Genomic DNA, 18,947 nt, shown 5'->3' with positions numbered 1-18,947 from the left:
CCAATCAACCACCACTCTTGTTCACAGTCTAGTAACCTCCCGGCTTGACTACTGTAATTCCTTTCTTATTGGACTTCCTCACAAAACCCTTCATAAGCTGCAACTTGTTCAAAATTCTTCTGCCCGCATTATTACTCGTACTTCCTCTATCCATCATATTACACCTGTTCTGGAACAGCTTCACTGGCTTCCCATTATTTTTCGTATTAAGTATAAAATTCTTCTTCTAACATTTAAAGCTATCCACAATCTTGCACCTTCATATCTTCTTGATCTTCTTCATACTCCAAAACAAACTCGTACTCTTAGATCTTCTTCTTCCACTCATTTCATTGTTCCCCCTGTCCGTCTTGTAACTATGGGGAATAGAGCTTTCAGTTACTCTGCACCTCAGCTCTGGAACTCACTTCCATCTGAATATTGATTCTCTTTCATTATTTAAATCTCAGCTTAAAACTCATCTGTTTAGTTTAGCTTATTCTACACCATAATTTGTACTGCTGGTCTAATTTGTATCGCAATGTAGCTATTCGATTTTGATTGTCTTTGTTGTTTTTTGTACGGTGACCTTGAGTGTTCAGAAAGGCGCCTTTAAATAAAATGTATTATTATTATTATTATTAATATCTCACTTATGGAGTTGCGAGAAAATGCATGGATTCCTGCGTTAATCATAAAAAGTGGTCCAACATCATCCAAGTGTTCATAAATAAAACACAAGTAATTTGACTATGTAAAATATCAAAACTGTGAATCATGGTGGAGGTAGCATGATGGTTTGGGGCTATTTTGTAAACATTTGAAAATATGTGTACATGCCAACAGTTTATCGACCTTTAGCCTTCAGTTAGAAAGCTTAAAAAAAAATATATATATATATATATATATATATATATATATATATATATATATATATATATATATATATATATATATATACAAAATATTTCCGTCTGCTGTGGCGTATCCCTTTAAGGCAGGTTTGTTTACTGCCAACTCTGCACAATCCCATGCTTTAGCATTTAGTTCCATGAACCTCAGGCAGCGGAATAAGATGTTTGTACAGCTGCAAATGCAGTGGGAGGAATGATATTTGTCTGCAAAGCTACCAAAAAAATCCCCATGAAAATAAAAAGGATGACTTTTGGATGTCCCGGATGGATAAAGTCAAGAAGAGGTCTCTAAATTGAGAGGAAGTACTAAAAGGTCAAAATGGCTTCCTGATTCCATTGAGGGTTTGTTGATGTAGTTTAAATACGTGTGCTTGCATGGGTATCTGGCTATGATATTAGTTTCCTCTTTACTGTTTAAACCCAAAGTTCATAATGCTTCACAGACTTCATTATAAATGGTTCGACTTTTACTTTCGATTATGTTACTTTTCTTCATTATTGCAAATATATTATTGCTAAATGTGCATCAGGTGTTTCACAAGAAGTGAAAAGCGCAAGAAGAAGTTTTAAACACAAAATATTTAATTGGAAGTTCACCAACAACAATGGTAGCTAGCCAGCTAGCTGTGAATTTATCACCAAAACTAGATCATGTTAAAGAAGGAAAGAATTCCGAAATTCTTCTGCTGGATATTAAAGGACACAGAAAGCTCTCTAGTTACAGTTAGGGAACATCCCCAAAGTTAGAAAACAAAGGCTAACTAGCCAAAGTAGCTAATTCTTTTGCACGACTAGCCGACACAGGAAGCTAATTCATCTATATGATCACCTGATATTTTTGGCTAATCAGTCAGTATAAGTAGCGTTCGGTCTGATTACCTGAAGTGACCAGAGTGGAATCAGTTGAATCTGTTTATTATTGTGAATTTCATAGAAAAAGCTTGGAACATGTAAAAGCTGTCTCCACCTAGTGTCCAACTATAAATAACTGAGTATTACACACATGCAGAGTCTTTGGAAAACACTCCAACACCACAGAACGGTCCATTTTGCGGTCCATTGGTCCACGAAGTCTTGCCAATCGTACCCTTTATTTGTAATGTCTTTTCATACAGGGCCTTTTACTGTTCCTCTTCATATCCGGTGATGTGGTCTGAGGAGTGAATATCCTCACCAATAGAGTTCCTGCCTCTTTCATACTTTTGTCCCCGTATCAGACGGAAGTGGACTGTTTGATGCTGTGGAAGCTGAGGCGTGAAGGTGAGGTGGGAATGGACATTGCTCTCGCGACTCGTGCGCGGATGGAATGGTGGTCCTGCCAGCGGTGCCAACGTTTCCGAACGGCAGAGCGGACCTGTCCAAAAAAACATGAACACACACACACACACACACACACACACACTCATGTGTATGTGTTAGGCCACCGATGGCTGGTATAATTCTCCTGGCATCTATAACTAAGATGTCATGAAATTTGGTGATAATGTGAGAATCCATTTTATTTTACAGTCCAATGAAACTGTAGCCCCGCCCACTTGCTTTCTACTGGTTCTTGGCTTCGACTGGGGCTCACAAATTTACACAATGGAGTAAAGCAGAAGTAGTAGCAAAGGAGCCTCTTGTCACTTCCTAAAGCCCTTCATTTGTGTAGCTTTTCTGACTTCAAAACAACCACATAGCATTACGCTGTCATATGTTTTAATCACTGGTTATATAACGAACAACAATCTGATCATGTTTGGCCGGGTTCAGTCAGATGCTGTGCTTACCTCGCTGTTCAGAAAACAGTAGAACACTGACACAAAGAAGCCCTGGAGAAGTGCAAAGAAAAAGAAAAAAGCAAAAGAAGAAAAAGATGAAAAACAAAAAGACCAGCGTTCAGGCATTTAAACCAAAATCATATTTCAGTGATTAGTCAGATGGTGGTGATTAGTTCCTAGCAGCTCTGGAAGTATTTCCCGATGTTACGAGTCATGTTAAAGCATTCATTTTAGCATGTTATTGTTTCTATAGTAACATCGTACAATGGGACTTTTATGGCACATGCTCACTCTCACTCTCACTCACTCATTTTCTACCGCTTATCCGAACTACCTCGGGTCACGGGGAGCCTGTGCCTATCTCAGGCGTCATCGGGCATCAAGGCAGGATACACCCTGGACGGAGTGCCAACCCATCGCAGGGCACACACACACTCTCATTCACTCACGCAATCACACACTAGGGATAATTTTCCAGAGATGCCAATCAACCTACCATGCATGTCTTTGGACCGGGGGAGGAAACCGGAGTACCCGGAGGAAACCCCCGAGGCACGGGGAGAACATGCAAACTCCACACACACAAGGCGGAGGAGGTGTGAGGCGACTTGCTAACCACTAATCCTCATCAGAATGAGACTCCAGTATCAGTAGTATTTGGTCAGTAACTAAGCCTTTAGAACGAGGGAAGGAAACAGGAGTACCCGGAGGAAACCCCCAAAGCACAAGTAATCCTCCATGCACACATGAACTATACAGAATCAAACCTATAACCCTGAAGGTGCTATATTTATATCCCACCTAGTTACCTCTATATTTGGCGACCACCATCATCTAAAACCTCATCTGAACTGTCTTATCAAACATTTTAAAAGCGCTAGCCTCTTTACACCCTCTCGACACGCCGGGAACATCTCATTCCCCAGCACCGACACTAATTCATACTGTACCTCATAATCGCTGCACACATCCCATCAACCAGACCCTTCGCTAATAGAAACAGAAACAGACCATGTTCTTCTTGAACTCTTCCACACTATTTTAAAGGCATTTGAGAGGCATCTCCAGAGTTCATTGTGTTCAATTTTATTGTTGCTTTGACGACTGTTAATGAGTTAACCAACGTTAATTTCCCAATAACCGCAACTGCTTCCAAAGCTGCTATCATACCTGTTGACTTGGGACCCTGGAGCTCACCTTCGGCTCAACCCCTTTACCTCAGGTAACCAAAGCTTACCTGAAAGGACTGCAGAACAGAATTGAAGTAAATGAAGACGATTTGCGAGATCTCGTCCTCTCCTGGGTTTACAAAGAACAGCATGTACGTGATCCCGAGCAGAGGCAGTAACACGAGCGTGGCCTTCACCGCCTTCCTAAAGATTTATACATTGGTAAGAAAGATAAAATACCAAGACAGGTATTTATAAAGGGTATTTATAAAGCAGACAATAATAATAAGAGCGCTGTCATGTTAAACCATATGGCTGGGGTCAGTTCCCTGGCCAGGAAAACATTGAGGGGCGGGGCTTATGTAAATGAGCAGTCATGTTGAATGTTACAGGTTTCACCTACAGTGTGTGTATAAGTGTGTGTGTGTACTCCTGCATGTACTGTACCTGTACTGGATGGTTTCGGATGTGGTGGAGGCTCTGAGTTTGGTCATGAGGATCCTTACTATGTTGAAGAGGAACACGAAATTTATCTGTCGGAATAAGAGGACAGTCTAAGATTAATCAAAAAGGAACAAATATACATTGCAAATGACTGCATTTTTTGCAGCAGGACAATGCATGTAAACATGAAGCTACTGGTCCAAAGCTTTGGTCATTGTTCACAACTGAAGACAGATGTTTAGACATCAGCTAAAGCTCAGGAAAAAAGACCAGGTGATGTGTTTCTGTGGACCAGGTCTCTGCATTATATCAGTGTAGCAGCGATGTCTTCTCACCATAAGCACCAGAATCATGGGACCCTGGTAGATGTAGTCTGTGTAGATGCCTGCTCTTTTCCCAAACCAACACCTGATGTTCACAAAGAAAAGAAAGGAATATTGAATAAAACAACAAAACAACAGGGTCGTGTCTTTACAGAGATGCTAAATGACACACTATCTGCATTTAGTTTAAACATACACTTACTTCTCGTTGTCGTAATGCAGCTTCCCTACGGCCCAGGCGATAATAATCGGGAAAGGAATACCTAAACACGAAGGCATGTCTCATTTCAACATGAGTCGGACCTTTGAAGAAATTCTATTTCTTTCTTCAGTCAGCATTTTCTATCCCTGTTTTTTCCCCACAGGTTTTATAGGCAAGTGCTTGTGTGACAAGATGCTTGTAGTCAAGAAAAATCTGACAACCTTGCATTTGAATACAGGTCTATCTCTGACGTGCATTACCCCACTCTGAAGACGTATAACTTTTCCTGCATGAATATTAGACAGAAAAGAACTTTTCTGAGTAGAATTTATAGGGACTTACACCATCCGATGCAAATGAACATCCATTTCTTGAGCTTGTCTGTGGAGTAGGTGAGCACGATGGCCGTGTGGAGATAACAGCCCTCGCCGAACATCCAGAAAAAATTGGCCATGTGGAAGTAGTTGTATGCCGTCGTCACTAAACGGCACCATGGCTTAAGGATATATAGAGAGAGGACAAACTTGTCTGAATGTCCTTCATCAGCTCCCCAAAGTGCTTTTCTGCTTGTCCAGCTGATACACTTATACACAATCTTTTCAAACCTTGATGCGTCTGCTGACTCGACAGCGCCCCACGATTTGCAGGCGATAAATAATGAATAAATAAATATGAAATATAAATAGCTTTCACATCAACTAACTCCAGTAATGCCCTGGGTCCAAGGTGATCACATACTGTACGGTATGTCACATCAGAAAGTACGTCAATGTTTTTTTTTTTTTGTATCTCACCACGTTGCTCTCGTGTACATCGGGGTTCATGGTGAGCTGAACGATGAACCACGTCGCGTTTCTCAAGATGAAGGCAGAGATGAGGTTCCAGTGAATAATGTTCCTCAGACAACGAATACTCCTGAGAGAGAGAGAGAGAGAGAGAGAGAGAGAGAGAATGGAAGGAGTCTCCAGTTTCAGGTTGTTCTCTTGAGGTTTCAGGAGAAATACATTTTTTTGTGTGTGTATGTGTGTGTCATATTTAGATCAGGAACATTTCCTTAATCATCTTATCATTGCGGCACGGTGGCTTAGTGGTTATCACGTTCTCCTCACACCTCCAGGGTTGGGGGTTCGATTCCCGTCTCCGTTGTTGTGTGTGTGGAGTTTGCATGTTCTCCCCGTGCCTCGGGGGTTTCCTCCGGGTACTCCGGTTTCCTCCCCCGGTCCAAAGACATGCATGGTAGGTTGATTGGCATCTCTGGAAAATTGTCCGTAGTGTGTGATTGTGTGAGTGAATGAGAGTGTGTGTGTGTGTGCCCTGCGATGGGTTGGCACTCCGTCCAGGGTGTATCCTGCCTTGATGCTCGATGACGCCTGAGATAGGCACAGGCTCCCCGTGACCCGAGGTAGTTGGGTGACCCGAGGTAGTGAATGAGCTTATCATTGCTTTATATTATTGCTTAATGACCTTCTGTGGTTTGTGATTGGATTAAAATAGAAAATTGATCAAGAATCAAAAGTCTTATACGAAGATGCTTGGGCACTGAGTTTGGAAGGCTAAAAATAAATATAACACACAATATTAAAAGACAACCTCGGGCATTCTAAAGGAGGTCTCTTACTTCCAATGGTATTTATATTTCATATTTATTTTTTATTTATTACATCTCTCGCCGAACGGCTCGCTCCGCTCCCAGATCCCCAGACGCTCTCCTCTGGCAGGATATTTCAGGAGCTCAGCATTCTGTACATCATGTGTGTATGATGGATGAGAGTGCCTCTTAAAAAGATCATGCTAGGTTCCTCGGTTCACCGGCTAAATATAGCTCAGAACCAGCTTTCCAGCGTGTGATTTTTAACCTAATTCTGCATTACCTTAAGGAATAATTATAGATAAATTATGTTTTTTTAATATTATATAAAATAATCTTATTTATACTTCCATGTTTTTGTCGAACCTAATAAACCGATTTAAATGTTTTAGAATATATTATATATTTAATTGTATGATAGCTACCTAAAAGAACAAATAAATATGTTAAATAAATGTCACTAAAACAATTCATTTACAATTCATATTCAACCTAAATATTTCCATTTGATGCACTTTATTCATTTTTTTAAATATATGTATATATATATTGTATTTGAAGCTGTAATTAATTCATTATACTGTAGGGATTAAAACTAAAAAAATCAATATTTATGCTATAAAACAAAGTAAAACTATATTACTTCATGTGTTTGCTTCTAATATGGCTATTATGGCTGATACTCTAGTCCATGGACAAACCTGATTAACTGCTAGTTGCTATGGTGACAACAGCACATGCAATGACGCAACGTATTCGCTTGGCAAACACAAAACAGCCGCTAATTTCCGGGCATCGCACTGGCTTCAGACCCCAATTTATACGGCTATAAAAGTTTTGGAAACGCATTTAAACAAATTGTTTCCATTGGCACAGATGAGACAGGACAGCTGCTGCTGGTGTGGGATCCGTAAACTGTTCGGGATTATATAATGCGTTTCCAAGCAGGAGGAGAATTAACGGATAAAACCACCGCTGAGTGGTTGATGACTCGACGGCATTAACATATGGTGTTTAGAGTTCAAGCTCCAAAATAACAAACGTTCACATTTTTTCGTTGAAGACACTACAGGTGCTGTAGGAGAGCCAGAACAGTTAGCTAGCTAGGTCTTTTGATGTTTCACGGCATCTTAAGAAGATGGTGCTAACACTCAGAATAATGACTAAGGGGGATCTGTGCTAGGCAACTACGTAGCTAGAAACATGGATGAATTAACATGAGCTAGCATAAGCAAAAACTCTGGCAACCCAAACAGCAAAAGATAGCTAGACGGCTAACGCTACTCAGCTTTATACGCTGCTAACTTCAGCATAGCTCACTTTTTTAGTTAATACAATCATTCAAATTCGACTGAATTGTTTTTTCTGAATGCGGAGAAAAAAAATCGGCTAATCTGTTGACGAGGTTTTGCTACTTTTCCTTTTCCTCAGTGTGTTTTGTAATTTTTCCCACCACTGCCTGTTGTTATCCTGTTATGTTGGGCATGGGGTCTCGTAGTACAAGCAATCTGAGAGAAAAAAAAACTTAATCTCATCAAAAAACCAACACTTTTAGCTTCTGAATGTTGACTTTAAGGCTAGCAATTGTTCGCATTTGTTGATACCCAGTGCCATGATATATTGCTGCCGTTAAAATGTGTAAGTACTTCTGTTAGCTACTGAAGCTTTTAGGCACAAACACACACATACACACATGCTGTGCTATTGTGGCCCTCATTTGAACTGCTATTGTTTTTCTGAGACGCTGAATTAAAGCTTGTCCTAGTTCAAATGTTTTCTAGACCAAAAAGCAGCAGGGAGACATCACACAGAGAAGAAAACATCATCATGCATCATTATATGTGTGAATCAAAAGCATCTCTCTGGTTGTAAAGTTCCTGAATCTCCCACAGCCCTAACCTTAAACCTCATAGCACATTTCATGTATATTAAAAAAAATTAACCTTATACCTTTACTAATTTTCAATCCCCTGATGTGCTTTTTCACAAGCCTCTAAAATTTTTACCTTCAACCACTAAAATTCTGTGTAAGGTAATAAAAAAAAGAAAATCTTCAAATGCTGACACCGGAGAATCCTTTTACTATAGAAACAAGAACATTCTAGACCAAGCGTATTAATAAAAAGCAGTAATTTGATCGACGAGTGAACCGACAGTTCTTCTAGACAAGAGCTTCACATACAGTAGTTGTGAGATTAATGTCATTAAATGAAGTTTTTTTTTTGTGTATTTATATTCACCTGAGTCGTAAGAAGATGACAAAGGCGATAAGGAGAGTGAACAGTGACAAGCAGTGTCCCATGTAGTTAATGACGACAGCGATTCGGTAATGCAGCCGACTTTTTCTCTGCAACACACGAAGAAAGAATTGAGAAACTAATAATGTAAAAAACACACAAACAAATAAAAACTCCATATGTGTAATTAAGTGCATAATTACACAAAAAGAAACAATATCTTGCGTATCCATTTTACACATCTCGCATCTTAGCTTCAAAATTTAGTGACGTGACATACGGCTATGTACGGTGACCTGTACTCAGAATTTGTTCTCTGCATTTAACCCATCCAAAGTACACACACACACAGCAGTGAACACACACACACAGCAGTGAACACACACACACCGTGAACACACACCCGGAGCAGAGGGCAGACATTTATGCTGCGGCGCCCGGGGAGCAGTAGTGGGGTTTCGGTGCCTTGCTCAAGGGCACCTCAGTCCCCCTTCCCCCATTTCCCCCCGTTTATGAACGTTTGCACCAAGACATGAAGTAAAACTTGAACAATAAGTTTGCAAAAATAAAAAAGAGTCATTCTCAGAGGACAGAATGAGATAGGGTCATTCTTAGCTAGCTGATTTCTGATCTCATGTGTTTGTGTGAACATTTTGCAGATTTGTTGATAGGGTAGAAAACAAAAAAAGTCTATGAAAATTCAATGAATTATATTTTGTTACAAATATGTAAAAAAAAGTTTAAATTTTCACAATTTTGAACATTTTTCAAAATGAGTCATGCAACTTAGAGCTTTGTCTTCGAAAACTACTTGAAATTTGCAAGCACAGGATTCTTTTTTTGAACTCATTCCAGTGAAAAGACATACGTAATTCCTTTCTACGTTAGCTGTATTCATGTTAGATAGACATGATTTTAATGATGTCACACAATGTGACTAAAATCTGAGGTAATTTTAAAAAATAATGTTGCTTGATTTTGCCATTGCACCAGGAATAGAAAACTTGTATAAAGCCATGTATATATCTTTGTTATTGCCAAAGCGGGAGTGAAACGACAAATAAAATCTATTACAGTGTTACACACACCTCCAGGGTTGGGGGTTCGATTCCCGCCTCCGCCTTGTGTGTGTGGAGTTTTCATGTTCTCCCCATGCCTAGGGGGTTTCCTCCGGGTACTCCGGTTTCCTCCCCCGGTCCAAAGACATGCATGGTAGGTTGATTGGCATCTCTGGAAAATTGTCCGTAGTGTGTGATTGTGTGAGTGAATGAGAGTGTGTGTGTGCCCTGCGATGGTTTGGCACGCCGTCCAGGGTGTATCCTGACTTGATGCCCGATGACGCCTGAGATAGGCACAGGCTCCCCGTGACCCGAGGTAGTTCGGATAAGCGGTAGAAGATGAATGAGTGAGTGAGATTATTATAGTGACTCATGAGGAACTCGTGGATCAAAGGGGACCTTGATGAATGTACCATTTCAGAACGAATACAGCCATGACTCACCTCCTTGAACCTTTCCTTAACATCTTTATTATTAATATTTCGCTAATATAAATATTGTATAAGTCACACAGCCGGTTGGTCATTAGAGCAGAATCTGTCAGCACTAAATGTCTGGAAAAAGAAATGCATGTACGTTATGTTTGTACGTGTAGGTTTAAGAGCATTTTCATGTAAGTTGACTTTTTAAATCCAGAAATTTCATTTTGTACATTACAATACTATTAGCAATGCTAACATGAGAAGCCTAGATTTTGCATGATTAAACCACATTCTACTTTTTTACCCTTAAACGAAGTGCCGCACTTTTGCTTTGTTTTACCTCACGACTTCACAAATCACTGAGGTAAAGTTGGAGGGAAGCGAAAGTAACAGCTGCCAGAAGCTTCCCACGTCCTTTCCCTTTTAGTGAATTCCCGTCTTTGCTGCTACATCAACTTTAAGGTAAAGTTGTAACCAGTTCCACTGAGACCATTTTGGCTGAAAGTATACAGGAAACTAGTGTGTGCTTGCTAGTAGAAATTCAGAACACTTGTATTTGAATGAGCGCGAAAGACTTTAGAGGTTTCTAATATTGCATCTAATCTCTCCAGCTTCTCATATTCCATTTTATAGAGGTTAGGTCACTCGGGAGTGCAGTATCTAACCCCACATTTATTACTCTGTCTGGCTGATTTGCCGTGGCTTGTTTATCTAGACGTCTATCAGGATGTTATCTTAGTTATGTGTGGCTCTCTAGCCATTATATTTAACAGAAATTCATAATTTATGAAATCCCTGTTACTTGGCTGTACAAGGTCTTCCTTGTCCTTGCAAGCATTTTTGTGTAGGTGTGTGTTACCTGAATGTTGAGAATCGCTTGGCACTGAGAGTAGTTGCTTTTGGAGGCCCAGGTCCCATTGGCTAGACACTTCCGGAAGATTTTATCTACAGAAATGAAAATGAAGCCGGATACGTTAGATACGTAAACTGTTGTTTAGCATTTATCAAGATTTTTAGTTTTAATAATAAAAGCTGTATTATTTAAGAATTAGGAATCCAACCGATCAAACCCACACAAACTCGAGCTAGCTTGGGCGAGACGATTTCATGCTAACTAAGTAAACATACTCATGAGGGCAAACCATAGATAAATCTCTTTAGCTAAATAATACAGCTAAATCTGTACCAGCTTGTTAAGCAAAGCTGCAACTGGGTAAGATGCAAAATCTGGTCAACAAGGATCAATCCAAAATTTCGAAAACTTTCAACAATTCTGAATCCTCACTCACTCACTCATCTTCTACCGCTTATCCGAACTACCTCGGGTCACGGGGAGCCTGTGCCTATCTCAGGCGTCATCGGGCATCAAGGCAGGATACACCCTGGACGGAGTGCCAACCCATCACAGGGCACACACACACACACACACTCTCATTCACACACGCAATCACACACTACGGACAATTTTCCAGAGATGCCAATCAACCTACCATGCATGTCTTTGGACCGGGGAGGAAACCAGAGTACCCGGAGGAAACCCCCTAGGCATGGGGAGAACATGCAAACTCCACATGTGGAGGCGGGAATCGAACCCCCAACCCTGGAGGTGTGAGGCGAACGTGCTAACCACTAAGCCACCATGCCCCCCAATTCTGAATCCTTTTTCTTCTTATTGTTTAATACAAAAAAGACTCTTTCAATCTGATATTAACAAATGCACAAGCACCTCCCACTAATCCCACTGGACAACTTTGCAAATGGATAACGATGCAAATTCCCCAGTGAAGAAACTGTAATTGTGGAGTCTAACTACATCATTTGTCCCTGACTTTTTTTAACAAACAACCGTCAATCTTACCGACTATAGCTATAATAAATCCACACTATTTTTCATTTTGTGAGCAAACCTACAAAGATACTAGTTTAAAAATGTCCCTGCTGTAGTGCTTGCCGCTATTCTGAGAGGATTCCAGACTGACGTCACCCATCTGCCAGAGACGGCAAAAGGCTTGGCGAGGGTACAGAGAGCGAGACACGCTGTTCTCTATTCGACCCTTTGAACTGCACGCAAACGAAAATGCAGGTCAGCTATGTTCCCACTCGACTTTCCGTGTCCGGATGTCATTGTACATTATAGACTGGTGATTTAACTGGCGAGCTCGGTGAAGCAAATAAATAATAATATTTCCAATAGATAGACATTATTTGAGTCTTAAAACAAGACTTTGTAAGAGATCACTCTTTGTGAGAACCTACACTAAATCTACATTTTTTTAATTCACAGAGATTTACTACAATAAGTCAATAGCTACTATACTTTTAGCTTGTTTTGCTGTGGCTTATCATTAGATAGATTAAAAAAAACATGATATGATGTTCTTTAATTAATAAAGCTACCAAAACTGCTGTTGTATTAACTGCTGTTGTATTTTCACTATTGTGACATTATAAATTTTATTCAAATCCAAATACATTCTAACACGCTTTAATTCTAACACATACTCTAGCTGGGTCACTGCTTTAGCTGAGAAAAATCTGGAACCCTGTATTGATCCCTGCTCACTGACAGAGAGATTAAAGGGGAACGGACACTGGAGACTCCTTCCAAGAACCTAACCAATCAGAACTGAGAATTCAAGAGCACCGAGAAACAAAAGTTACCATGTTTGTATTGTGTTTATGAGAAAGTGTGGCATAGAGAGTCTGTTAAATCTGAGTGTGTGTGTGTGTGTGTGTGTGTGTGTGTTCTTTGAATGATTACCATGTGAGATTGATGGGCAGTAAAACTAAATAAAGAGGTGAAGAATACCTTGGTGCCTGATCATTCGCGGGCACACACACACACATACATACACACACACATACACGCTTACTCTAACGTGTACATAGGACACACAGTCTAGCTATGTACTGAATGTTGACTTCATTAAAGCTCTCAAGTAAAAATAACCAAGAATAAACTTTCCGCTTGCTATTTCTATTATCCTCTCTACAGCGACAGGAAACACAGACTCCAGACCACCCCTGAAAATATTAAACAGCTTCTATTATAAACTAAAAAGACCAATCAAAGCTAATATAATGTATAATATAATTAGTTTATATTTAAAACCATCGTTAATAAGACTCACTGGAAACTGCTTATAGGTCTAAACAGTGTTAATTATGACACCGCAAGCAATACCGTGGTACAAGGGTCAAAGGTCATAAGCCTAATGAGACAAGCAGACCTGAAAGATAAACACACAAACTTTTTAGGAATGTTAATTAATAATAATAATAATAATAATAATAATAATAATAATAATAATAATAATAATAAGATATATGCTGGGGGTCACGGTGGCTTAGTGGTTAGCACGTTCACCTCACACCTCCAGGTTTGGGGGTTCGATTCCCACCTCCGCCTTGTGTGTGTGGAGTTTGCATGTTCTCCCCGTGCCTCGGGGGTTTCCTCCGGGTACTCCGGTTTCCTCCAGCGGTCTAAAGACATGCATGGTAGGTTGATTGGCATCTCTGGAAAATTGTCCGTAGTGTGTGATTGCGTGAGTGAATGAGAGAGTGTGTGTGCCCTGTGATGGGTTGGCACTCCGTCCAGGGTGTATCCTGCCTTGATGCCCGATGACGCCTGAGATAGGCACAGGCTCCCTGTGACCCGAGGTAGTTCGGATAAGCGGTAGAAAATGAGTGAGTGAGAGTGAGATATATGCTATACTTGGGCTCACAGCTGTTCGGTTAAAAAAAATAAAATACAATTTTTAATATAAGATCTAATTATTTGGACAGTCACCCACGGCTTTTAGAAGTGCCTCCGAGCTCTTTTCCCATCCTCTGAGTGGCTTTTGGATGCCACGATCAAAGAAAAAAAATAAATAGAGACAAGAATCTTTGACTCTTTTAGTAATATATGTGAGCTCATGCTTCTGCTCCTATTAGAAATAATATAATATTTTTATATATTAGAGGATGAGATGATAAAGCATTGTTGTTGTTTTTTTCATTCATTTTCATCATCGTATCACTTTTGGGTCACAAGTATGAACTAAATACCATGACAATACCAATACCAACTGAAAATATTGTCCGTATTAGGAAAGCAAGGGGCAAATGGGACAAAATGGGTCAGAGTAGATGGGGCACAGAGATTGGCATTTGAATAGGGACACTGTGCGTGTATGTGTGTGTGTGTGTGAGAGAGAGAGAGATAGATAGATAGATAGAGAGAGAGAGAGAGAGAAAGAGAGAGAGAGAGAGAGAGAGAAAGAGAGAGAGAGAGAGAGAGAGAGAGATTTCATCTACACTAAAATTGTGTAGCTCTTCCTTATGTCACATAGTAATTGTAGCTGTCTAGTCAAGGTGTTGTTATCAAAACCGATCCCTTTGTTTATTTTCTCTCTCTCTCTCCATTTCTCTAATTGTAAAATAAAAGAAAATACATTAAAAAAGGTTTCTATGTCACAGAAATATGTAGGTTAGCTAGTGGATCTGTAAACACTTAAAAGTATATCAAATAAAGTAAAAAAAAAAAATACTACACACTAATGTTATATCTGTAGTTGAAGCTGGCTGAGAGTTCGGTTTGTCCACCATTTTATCCCAAGCTGTGAGGCTTCAAGCTTTTCATTTCAAGTAAGGAAACATAATAAGAATCGACCCTTGCTGGTTTATGTGGTACATTTTGGATTTATAGATACAGCCGTCCAAAATGGCCGACTAGTGGACTAGCGATCTGATTGAGACGCTGCTAATTTCCAGTACTCTTTACTTGTTTATGTTGATTTTTTTTTTTAAATTCATATATTATTATCAGATCGATACACCTCGAAATCTTTCCTTACTGGTGGTGTTGTATCGGACTCCATAGAGGAACTCTGGACACGGACGAGACACCACCTTTCCGGCCATGCTGCGCGGCCAGCAGGTGCCGATACCATCAATAACTGTTCTGCAAAATACACCTACACAAAGAGAGCGGAATTACTAATCTGTCATCAGCAAAAGAAAACGATGGCACGACAGATAACAGCTGTACCATGAGACATACCCGAGTTATTAGTGTCAGAGCGATTAGCAGGATCCAGATGGTACACTGATTAAAGAGAGACACAAAAAAACAAGTCACGCACACAAACGAAAGAAGCGAAACATTCAAAGTTCAACACAATACTGCTAACCAGTTTTAGCTAAAGAACCAACATGTACATAAATATAAATAAATCAGTAACGTACCCGCTGACACGATCGCTGTAGTTTGTTTTAAATAAATATCTTAACAAAAAAGCTCTTCGTTTCGGTGTTTAATCAAAATCAAGGTTTTCAGTTGAGGTATTTACGAAAACATGGCGTCCGTTCACTCAAGGGGTTTTTTACAAATAAAAGAGAAGACTCTCAGGATAAACTTTAAAAGCAGCTTAACATTATATAGCATTAGCTAACCAGCTAGTTAGCTGTTAGTCAGTCTGCTTTTTGGCTAACACGACCTGACAGATATTTTATATAACTTGCTAATTGTGTTGCTAGTTTGCTATGTTTTTCAACTCGCTTTTAGTTTAAAAAAGGCTAATATAACCTGACAGACTGATAGAACGTGTATGTAACCTGCTAACTAGCAGTTAATTGTTTACCTTTGTTTTTTTTTAATAGGAAAAAGTCTTTTTAATGTTCCCCATGTTATATTTGGCTAGTTTTCCTAACATCTTGTAATGAATAAGTATTTGTATGTTGCTATGTGTAATCCATCATCATTGCTAGAAGTAATTAATACTGTTAAATTTGGTTCACTTTTTTCACAATTTTTAGTTTACCTTTTTGAAGTGCACTACATTTGAAACTTGCTATTATTCTTCTCTAATGTTACATTTCTCTAGCTATCATTACACAACCTGACACACAACTTAGCTAACTTGCGAACTTGTATTAATTGTTTTGCTAGTCTGCTATGCTTTTTTAAACAAAACCTATTAAAAAAAAAACAGAGAGGTCATGGGTAAACAAATGCTAATTGTAGCGCCACTAGAAGCTAAAAAAAGTAATTGTGCTTTTTTTGGTAGCGTGGAATGTATGCTAATATAATAGTGTTGTAATAGCGAGTTTATGACAAGTCTATCATTGATGGGACTGTGAGGATGGCTACCTAAATTACCTAATATGAGAGTTAAGTTTCTCTCTCTCTCTCTCTCTCTCTCTCTCACACACACACACTCTCTCTCACACACACACACACACACACACACACTGAAACGCACATGTGTGGTTTCCAGAAGCCAGAAATAGCATGGCATCACAGGTAAGCTCAGCCTGCACCTTCACAACCACAAAAGACAAGACTGACAAGACCTGAGAAGAGAGAGAGAGAGAGAGAGAGAGAGAGAGAGAGAGAGAGAGAGAGATAAAAGAGTTAAGAGTTGCTCAACGTGAATATGTCATTTCTTTTGCATTCGGCTGATCCCACATCTTTTTTTTTGTCTGAGTTTTTGTCTAAGCTATTTTAAGAAACGAACAAATTGCACACAAGCCAAAGTCAACACTTCATATCAGCTGACGATTCAGCTTCTGTGTCTGCATGTAATAACAAGCCTAATATAAACACAGCGATCATCACATCGGCATGCGTGAGGATACTAAATACTTTAAAATCATGAACTTTGATCATCATTGAATGTACGGAATAAAATAGTGTCAGTATCAACATTTCAGTGTAACCGTTCAAAAAATGTATGTAGAACATAATGCATGACCTCAAAGGGTTTTATTCCTTTTAAAGCCTTTTATAGCTTAGCACAGCAATCACAATTACAGCTACTTGGATGTACAACATCGGCTCTGACTGACGTTTAGTCGCGATACGTTATCGTCACTATAGTAACAACATTCGTTTGGCTGCACGATCTATACGAACGTCTTATCCTACAAAGTTTTTGGAAGGAGTCTCCAGTGCCAGCGCTTCCGTTTTCCAACACAGTAAAGTTTTCTTTTGAGTTGTATAGCTATTAAAGCTACTAACAACAGGAATTAGCTTGAATGTTCAACGACGTTGACTATAAAGCGTCAACAACATAAAAGGTACTACGATATCCTTCCATAACGTTCTTTCATAACATGTTGAAAAATTGTCCTGGAAGCTTATAAGAGGAAAATTAAACCATTCTGAGGATGTGCTGCGATTGAAAAGTAATCAGTTTCAAGGTGATAACTTGAGCCCTTAGTGTCAAGTCCTGGCTCACGGACTCTTCGTTGATTATGTTCATCTAACATCGTGTCCTATCACGTTTCCTTCCTTCAGAGCAAAACGAAAATGTTGCAGGAAGAAAAATAAAAATGGGAAACAGACCAACATCATACTGTAGTTCATCCTTTTTTAAATCACTGTATATTGTGTAATTGTTATATTGCATATAGTTTCGAGAAATGAGAACTCTCACCTTTAACATCAGGCACATCTGCATTTTCTTCAGGCTTGTCAATCAGTTCAGCTCACAAAACCACGTCCTGTTTGACATGAGTGAGGTTTTCCTGGTTTTTTCCTGCGTCTTTAGTGTGAAACAGTCTCCATACTTCTGAGCTGTCATATTTACAGAGCTGTCACATTCCCATGCACAGAGAAAAGCAGAGATTATTTAATCCAGGTGTGCGCGTGAAGCTGTTGCATGACACAAACACTGCTGTATATTATCCAGTCCAGGATGCAAGTTTTTCCCCCATAAAAATAGATCAGAACACACGTGCAAAAGCAATCTGAAAAAGAATGATCCGATGCATGTTCATAATATTCTCTTTTTCTGTGTCGTTCTCTGTTCTTTATTTGTTTGTTTAGTCTAATCGAGCCCCTGTTAATCCACGGATCCACTTCACGCTCTCTTTAAGTTCATCGCGGTTTAATCACGCACCGTCCGCACGCGCGCTCAGACCCGCAACCTGACGTTCTGAGCTTTGATTGGCACGCGTGTGGGCGTGGCTGACCGTTAATAACCCGATGGAACGTGTCTCACTGTCATCCTTCTCCGTTGTCCGCAGGGTTTGAGCTCGTTACGCGTTTCTCAGACGCTTTTCTTGGGGGAAAGAAATTGTGTAGTAGCTTGTAGTAGTGTTTCTTAATATAACTGCTACTACAACCACTACAACCATTACTGCTAGTGGTGGTGGTGGTACTGCTGCTACTACTACTACTACTAGGAGGATGAAGAGGATGAAGGGGAGGAAGTGGGGCAAGAATAAGCATTAGTAATAATAATAATAATAATAATAATAATAATAATAATAGTAGTTATAATAATAATATTAATAATAATAATAATAATAACAACAATAATAAATATTCTTAATAATAATTGTTATTAATAATAATTAATAATTATTATTATTATGGTTGTTGTTATTATTATTCATTCATTCATTCATCTTCTACCGCTTATCCGAACTACCTCGGGTCACGGGGAGCCTGTGCCTATCTCAGGCGTCATCGGGCATCAAGGCAGGATACACCCTGGATGGAGTGCCAACCCATCACAGGGCACACACACACTCTCATTCACTCACGCAATCACACACTAGGGACAATTTTCCAGAGATGCCAATCAACCTACCATGCATGTCTTTGACCCGGGGGAGGAAACCGGAGTACCCGGAGGAAACCCCCGAGGCACGGGGAGAACATGCAAACTCCACACACACAAGGTGGAGGCGGGAATCGAACCCCGACCCTGGAGGTGTGAGGCGAACGTGCTAACCACTAATTATTACCTAATAATTAATTAAACTAATAAATAGTAACCTAATTATTACTATTATTACCACTAATAGCCCCCTTATTATTATTATTATTATTATTATTATTATTATTATTATTATTATT

The 18,947-nt window shown here is 39.5% G+C and overlaps 1 protein-coding gene across 2 annotated transcripts; it reads right to left on the bottom strand.

Moving 5' to 3' along the window:
- Positions 1–1,515: 1,515 nt before the first annotated feature.
- Positions 1,516–17,993, bottom strand: LOC132846419 (corticotropin-releasing factor receptor 1). 2 transcript variants are annotated; one of them, XM_060871136.1, is made up of 14 exons: positions 17,518–17,993; positions 16,342–16,432; positions 15,141–15,185; positions 14,935–15,054; positions 10,956–11,041; positions 8,620–8,726; positions 5,586–5,706; positions 5,134–5,287; positions 4,792–4,852; positions 4,602–4,674; positions 4,270–4,355; positions 3,891–4,026; positions 2,663–2,704; positions 1,516–2,247 (listed from the first exon to the last, which is right to left on the bottom strand). In XM_060871136.1, exons 1-14 carry the CDS (start codon positions 17,539–17,541, stop codon positions 2,107–2,109), a joined length of 1,287 nt encoding a protein of 428 aa, XP_060727119.1. In that variant the 5' UTR covers positions 17,542–17,993; the 3' UTR covers positions 1,516–2,106. The 2 variants fall into 2 exon arrangements, with proteins under 2 accessions (XP_060727119.1, XP_060727120.1); XM_060871137.1 differs by lacking the exons at positions 14,935–15,054; positions 15,141–15,185; positions 16,342–16,432.
- Between the last annotated feature and the right edge of the window lie 954 nt (positions 17,994–18,947).

This window comes from Tachysurus vachellii, chromosome 5, assembly GCF_030014155.1.
Source record: "Tachysurus vachellii isolate PV-2020 chromosome 5, HZAU_Pvac_v1, whole genome shotgun sequence".
In the NCBI taxonomy this organism is placed as follows: Eukaryota; Metazoa; Chordata; class Actinopteri; order Siluriformes; family Bagridae; genus Tachysurus; species Tachysurus vachellii.
The sequence above is the reverse complement of the archived record's forward strand: the minus strand, read 5'-3'. Positions and strand labels throughout refer to the sequence as shown.